At 36.5% G+C, this 7,100-nt stretch overlaps 1 protein-coding gene across 1 annotated transcript; it reads left to right on the top strand.

Annotated features, from left to right (window-relative positions):
- Positions 1–3,264: 3,264 nt before the first annotated feature.
- On the top strand, positions 3,265–4,383 carry LOC110025025 (homeobox-leucine zipper protein HOX20-like). The gene has a single exon (XM_020725256.1). The coding sequence runs from the start codon at positions 3,669–3,671 to the stop codon at positions 4,257–4,259; it is 591 nt and encodes a 196-aa protein (XP_020580915.1). The 5' UTR covers positions 3,265–3,668; the 3' UTR covers positions 4,260–4,383.
- Positions 4,384–7,100: the final 2,717 nt, after the last annotated feature.

Genomic DNA, 7,100 nt, shown 5'->3' with positions numbered 1-7,100 from the left:
ATGATCTCTTTAATACAGATAACTAAATGGGTATCACTTTAACAAATAGTTGTGTCTATCGGACATAATAAATGACTGACTAACTTTTACTTCTAATTGGCGGGTGTCTTGTTCTCGATCGGTTATGGTGATCAACTGATTCAACCTGTCGTTTAGGTTCGATTATCAGTCGTCGAAGAAAGCGAGTTGGGTTAATCGATCATTTGACATTCTTTCGCACGAAATTCCATTCGGAAATAGTGAAACCCTCTTGAATCGTTTGATCTCGTTAGGATTCGTGCTGATATTTTTCTTTTATACAATAGTCAAAGTTATTAATGTTACGTATCTCACAATCAAACTTTAATATTTACATCCTTAGCAATCAAAACATTAAAAAAAATAAAAATTAATAATAACACTAATGTTAAAATCATAATTTTATCAGGTTCATGAACTTTTGTTGTTGTTTGATTCTAATGAAACTGTCGAAAATTCCAAAATAGATGGGAAGGTAGCGATGGGATCACGACGAACAAAAAACCTCATAAACTCCCATCTTTGTCCTCCTTTCGCCCCGCTCCTACTTGAAATCATTGAGAAAAGTAACCCTTGTTTTTCTCTCATATCCCTCACATGCTGCCTTCGCGAGCTTTAACTCTCCAATTCTCGTACCTAGAGTTAAGATAAAACAGTTGGAAGTTTGGATTTAAGAACCTGCACGATTTTGAGATGTCATTATTGTTAATTGGCAGGAGGAGACACAAGACTTAGGATATGTAGTATTTCAATTTGTCAATTTTGTTGTTTGGTTGGATGGAAGTGGGAGAAAAATCAGGGTTACCTTCGTTGGGGCGGAAAAAGAAAGATAAGAGTTTCAGAGGTCTTTGTACAACACGATAATGTCGCTGACATACCTGCTATTTTCGACTTGTTCATTTTACCTTCTGATGAGCTCAATAGAATCTACATGCTAGTATCCGGCGAGAAAAATAGTTTTTAGTGTTATAAATGTAAATCCCCCAATCATTTAATTATTAGACAAACACATTTAAATTATCAAATAATACAACTAAATTATCAAACATATTTCATTTGATTAGTAATGTGGGCCATACCACTTTATTAAAAAAAATGGTGATATTTGACATATATGAGCATAGCAATACAGCATTGAAGAATCAAATGAAAGGGGATAAAAGCCATAAAGGCACGTGATGAGCTATTGGGTTATGTCCCAACTTTAGTTTTGGACCTTTTAAACAATTTTTTTTAAACATAAAATAAATAGAAAAATAATAAAAAAAGAAGATTAGTGATAATAAAATTACCTTAATAAAAGTTTAATTACGTGCGCCGAAAATTTCGGTCAGCATCCGGCCGTCTCTTTCCATTTTGACTGTTGGACGCCGGCGATTGGCGACGCCGATGTATCTCCTTGCCCATTAATTTAATTTACAAAAACCTTCATAATTTACAGATTTACCCTCAAGTTATAATTGTTTCAGTTTTTTGGCCCACTTTATAACCATTTTTTTACGAGCAGTTTCTTGTACAGCTTTCTTTTCCTTTGGACTATTACCACGTGTTGATAGGATTCAATGTTAATTAGGGTTTATATTAAATTAATGAATATGGTTAATTAATCAGTTCATAATACTTAGTAGTTTTATATTTTATAAATAGTTTTATTTACAGCACATTTAAAAATGAAAAAAAAAATTGATGCAACTTTTTCTTATTGTGTGTTTTCTGCTTGCCCCATCTTTTGATTCAGAATTATTTATTGAATAGAAGACTTTTAATTATTGTTAACTAAATGATTAATTATGCTTATTAATCTAATATAAATTTAATGAATATTATAATATATCAAAAATTTTAGATGGGCGTTTTAAAATGTACCACCCAATTCTTATATATTTATAACAACACCTAACTTTTTATATTTACATATATATAATATTCATATCTTTAACATCTTACTTCAAATATATTTATACCTCAAAAATGTGCCAGCAATGATCCTGAGGAGTAGGGGTGTAAACGAACTAAACACGAACAAACAGAGCTTGTGTTCGTGTTCGGTTCGTTTGAAATTTAGTTTGTTTGAAATAAGCTTGTGTTCGAAATTATTCGTGAGGTCACTATTCGTGTTTGTTTCTTAACGAACGAACCGAATACGAGCCGAACACGAGCTGTTTGCGAACGAAGAGCCAATTTGACATCCCTAATATTAATATATATATAAATAATATATTATATTAATTATATAACTTATATTATATAAATATATAATATCTATATTAGTATATTACTAATCGTTAATTTTTATATATAATTATTTTAAATTATTTTATATTTCGAACAATAACGATTCGAACACGAACGAAAACATCATTGTTTGTGTTTGGTTCGTTTAAATAACCGAACGAAAAATATTTGTTCACGTTCGTCTCGTTTATTTATTGAACAAATCGAACACGAACTTATTGAAGAACTGAACACGAATTGTTCGCGAACAAAGAGCTTTTTTGACATCCCTACTGAGGAGGCATAACGATATAAGTGAAAAGAGTACGATGAATGTTGGGTCCATTTACAGGAGATCACGAGAACCACTTATTCGAAAGAGTGAAGCTGCCAAAACAAAGCCCACAAACCCGAAACAGATCAAGCCACAGGATGGACGGAAACGATTGGAGGACACCAGAATGAGTCACTCAGTCAAAAATGAAATTAAAAAAAAAAATCATTTGAGCCAACTTTCAAAAGAAAAACAATCCAAGGGAATAACCTATTCTCCAATATCTCCAACTATCCCAAGACGCTGATATGTATAGCATTGAAGTGATGAGAGCTATACCAAGAGTCTACCACCATCTAAAAATATTTTGATGGAAATATGCCAATTATTATTATTATTATTATTATTATTATTATTATTATTATTATTATAACATAGAAGTTGGATTGGAGCTTGGGTGAAATCCTATGAATGAGTTGGACAGTAAGTTGACTCATTTATTCTGAAAAAATAGGACTATAACTCGTCCTTAACTCATTTACCCAACTTAAATTGGATTGTCTCAAGAGTTAAACTCATACTCAACTCTCTCTCGTTTGATAATCTCTCTTTTTTTTTTCTAAAATCCAAATTCAACAAAATTAACATCAATCCATGCATTACTTTTCTAATTAATTTCAGTCCCAAATTTCATTTCCCAATCCCAAGTCTCACCCCGGTTAGTTCCCTAACCACACCCCTTCCCCTTGTATTTATACTCCCATGCCCTCTCCCCACCTCTTCGAAGCTCCCACTTCCCTCTCCCTTCTCCCTCATCTCAGCCATGAATTCTTCTTCCAATTCACAGAAAAGTTACTCAAGTTAATCCACAAACAGCAGAAACAGCTCAGTAATGCAAACTGAAGCGGCGGGGAAGGCGAAGCAGACCATACATACTTCCAAGCAGAAGAAACCCCCTACTCTTCGCACAAAATCAATCATTTAATCATTAATCTGAGTTCAGATCCCAAACTCTCCACCATTTCTCAAATGAACCGCCCAACTCCAATCCCCTGTGGCCAGCTCCCCCAAACCCCCTTTTTTCCTCCATCTCTGCGCATTAAACCCCATCAATTCAACTAAAACTGCAAGATTTCCGCAATTCGAAAAAAGATCGGCAAACATGATCTTCGAAGACGACAACGAGGACGGAATTTGCTCCGGCTCCATCGCCGCCACGGTGGCGGCGATGAAGAAGAGGCGGCTGGGAACTGAGCAAGTGCGGGCTCTGGAGCAGAGCTTCGATGTCGAAAACCGGCTCGAACCGGATCGGAAAGCTCGTTTAGCTCAGGAGCTCGGCCTCCAGCCCCGCCAAGTCGCCGTCTGGTTCCAGAACAGACGCGCGAGGTGGAAGACGAAGCAGCTCGAGCGCGACTTCTCGGCACTCAAGTCCCGCTACGATGCCCTGAGGCTCGATTACGATTCACTCCGCCGTGACAACCACTCCCTCGTCGCGCAGCTCTCTAGCTTGAAGTCCAAGCTCGCCGGAGAAGACGACGTGAAGCAGGGAAAGGAGAAGCCGCAGCCGGCGATTGGCGCTGAGGGAGCCTGCGAGAGCGATTCGAGCGCTGTGTTGAATCTGGATTTGTTTAAGGTGGAGGAAGAGGGTTGGGAGGAGAGTTGCGGCGCCGGTCTCTTTGTCGACGAGCATGGATCAACTCTAGCTTGGTTCTCCGCTGAGCTCGCCGCCGGCGAGGGTGGAGCTAGCTGGTAAGGAAAAGGGGATTTCCGGCGATGGAGGGAGGCATAAAGGCGACGACTTGGCCGAGGCGGTTTGCTTTCTTCTCTTTGTTGATGGAAATTTTTTTGTAAAATGCGAAGAATGGATTTAGATTTTAGTTTTTGGAGAAAATATTATGGTATTATGCGCCACTAATAACACTTCAAATATTGTCAGTCGTGCCTACAGAGTTCGGATGTAATAATCCCTCTAGTTTTTGGTTCGGTTCATGTCTTGCCTCCACTTCTGTAAAAAGCTGGATGTTTTAAGGACAGAGAATAAAAGAGATGGAGATGGAGATGGAGATGGAGATGATAAGTAGCTTTAATCTACCTTCTTTTTTTCTCAAATGAGAGGGCAAGAGTTTGTTTTTTTCGCAATTCTTATGTGTTTATATTTCTAATACCTAAAGTTTTTATTTTGTTTTATTATTTTGAAGTTTAGTCTAAATGACAACTTTGTTACAAATTAATGTTTAACCGTTATGGTGTGTTTTGTATTTGGTTTCTTAATTAGAGAGAATTTTCACACAAACTCTTCCACAAGAGTTGTACTGATTCCTGAAGTTTGATATTTATATTTAGAATGTTTCGGGTACTAAAAAATATTTTTTGTTGGACAATATGAGCCAATTTAATTTAAAATTTACTCACACAACATATATAAGACATGCAACTTATGACATCTTGATTGAAAGACCTATCAACCAACTAAGAGGTTAATATGATTGGCATATAGAGATATATATATATTTCAATCTTAAAAATTTAATGATAGCTATCAACCAACTAGCTATCACTCTTCATAAATTTTATATGTAATTTGTGGAGCAACAAGCTTCTTTTCTTAACAGTGTACCAAATATATACTGGGACCTATGGTAGATTAGATTGAAGCTTAACATGCTTCTTTTGGTGACAGTTTACCTAATTTATACTCATACCTATGGTAGATTAGATTGAAAAGTTATAGAAGATTGTAGCAACATATTGATCATTATTTAATCAGAGTGGAATTATTTCCGATATGCATCAACAAATTCACATTTTTCCACACGAATCTCAAAGCATGACACAGATCTTGAGATAATTTTTTGAGTTTGAAGTATTCAAACTCTGATAAAGAGTCATCCAAAAGTCCAATTTCAACAAACTGATAGTCAAACTGACCTACACGATAATACATAGGCAATGTTACTAAATTTGGTCCAATCCGATTCAAATCAAACTCATATCAAGTCATTAAATTAAATCACTTTTGAAAGCTTTCTGAGCATATTTATGAGATTAATTGTATGTTGAATCTGATGAGGTTATAGTTGAATTGAATGTCTCAAAGAGACGAATCCAACAAGCTTAAGATTGCTTAATTTTAACATTTTTAAGGCACTCAAATATTCATCAAACATCGTCTATTCGAAAAAAGCTTTATGAAGTGTTCAATCAAAGTGGTTCACATTCTTGTATTGATTGCACTTATAACTCTATAAATAGAGTCACATCTCTTTCATGAGGGGGAAGAGAGCTTGAGGGTTGAGGAAAAGCTTGAAGCTTTGAGAATGAGCTAAAGCCCAACATCTTTTTTTCGTCGACCGCCAGTCATGGCTTGTCGCCGGCCACCACTCGCTGGTCTTTGTTGATCACCATCAGTCGCCACCCACTTCTTGCTATCAAGCACCGTGCGAAGCAACAAATGACATCGCAAAGTCACGAAGCAACATGCAAAGCGACACATCATCCCAAACACCGGGATGTTGCCCCAAAAACGGTGTAACAATGCATCTTAAAAATGGTGTAATAATGAATCTCACATAAACTCATGCAACTCTCTACTCCGGCCCCCTGAGGCCTACAGAAGTTATCGCAGCTCACCACTACGGTTCATGTGCCAACAAAAGCATGTGGTCCCTAGCTCTTATAGCTCCCAACTCCGGACCCTGCAGTCTACTAACGTCACTACTACTCACCGCTACGACCTACGTGGTCATCAGCTAGTGCAGCTTCTGACTCCAGCCTCCGTGACCTATGAACGTCATTAATACTCGTCACTACAACATATGTGGTACACAACCCCCACAACTACTTATATTGGCTTTTCTGGCCAATCATCGCTTCTAGAGCAACCATCTACGACACTCACGATGGATTAATACCTCCACAAAAATCGACAATGACCCTTGCAACCAGATGTCTCCAAGAATTACAGCCAGATTATGGTTATACAACTTTGTATTTTCATTCCCTAAATTCAGAAGAAGAATGAGACTGTGTACTCATCTTTCATAGTGGATTGTTTTAACTGGGCTAGGCTCGTGTTTATTCCCCCTTTCAATGGTTTTCCACACAAAAAGTTGAGAAGCTTTTAACACACATCAATTTAGTCTTAAAAAATTTTCAACAATGGAGAAAAATTATGTCTTCAACTCTGAAGAAATATAAAACACATATAAATAGAAGCGATAAGAGGAAACAAAATTTTTACATGAAAGAAAAAGGCTTAGCCAAGAAGGAATATATCATTATATAACTTAAATTATAAAATTTCACCCTTCTTTTCAAATAAATAATACAAGATACATGAATGTTAATTTATCTTTTTTTCCTGCAATAGAGGTCATCAGATGACAACTTTAATTAAATGTTCGTAGTTAGGTAACACTAGATTGGAGCTAATAACGAGCCACTATAGATCATTGCCCATCGGCCATCATTGTTTGTCGTCCCCAACCACCGGCTGACATCAATCCCTACTTTCAACCATTGTAATTTAAATACGTCTGTTATGTCTAGCACCTATACTTTTTGTGTGTTGTATAAGTGTAATTTTTCAGTGTAA

The sequence above is a fragment of the Phalaenopsis equestris genome, unplaced genomic scaffold, assembly GCF_001263595.1.
Source record: "Phalaenopsis equestris unplaced genomic scaffold, ASM126359v1 Scaffold000287, whole genome shotgun sequence".
In the NCBI taxonomy this organism is placed as follows: Eukaryota; Viridiplantae; Streptophyta; class Magnoliopsida; order Asparagales; family Orchidaceae; genus Phalaenopsis; species Phalaenopsis equestris.
Note: the sequence above shows the minus strand (reverse complement) of the source record. Positions and strands in the feature narration are given on the sequence as shown.

Excerpts from the sequence above, each read along its gene's own strand:
- LOC110025025 (XM_020725256.1), top strand. The coding sequence starts at position 3,669 with ATGATCTTCGAAGACGACAACGAGGACGGAATTTGCTCCGGCTCCATC.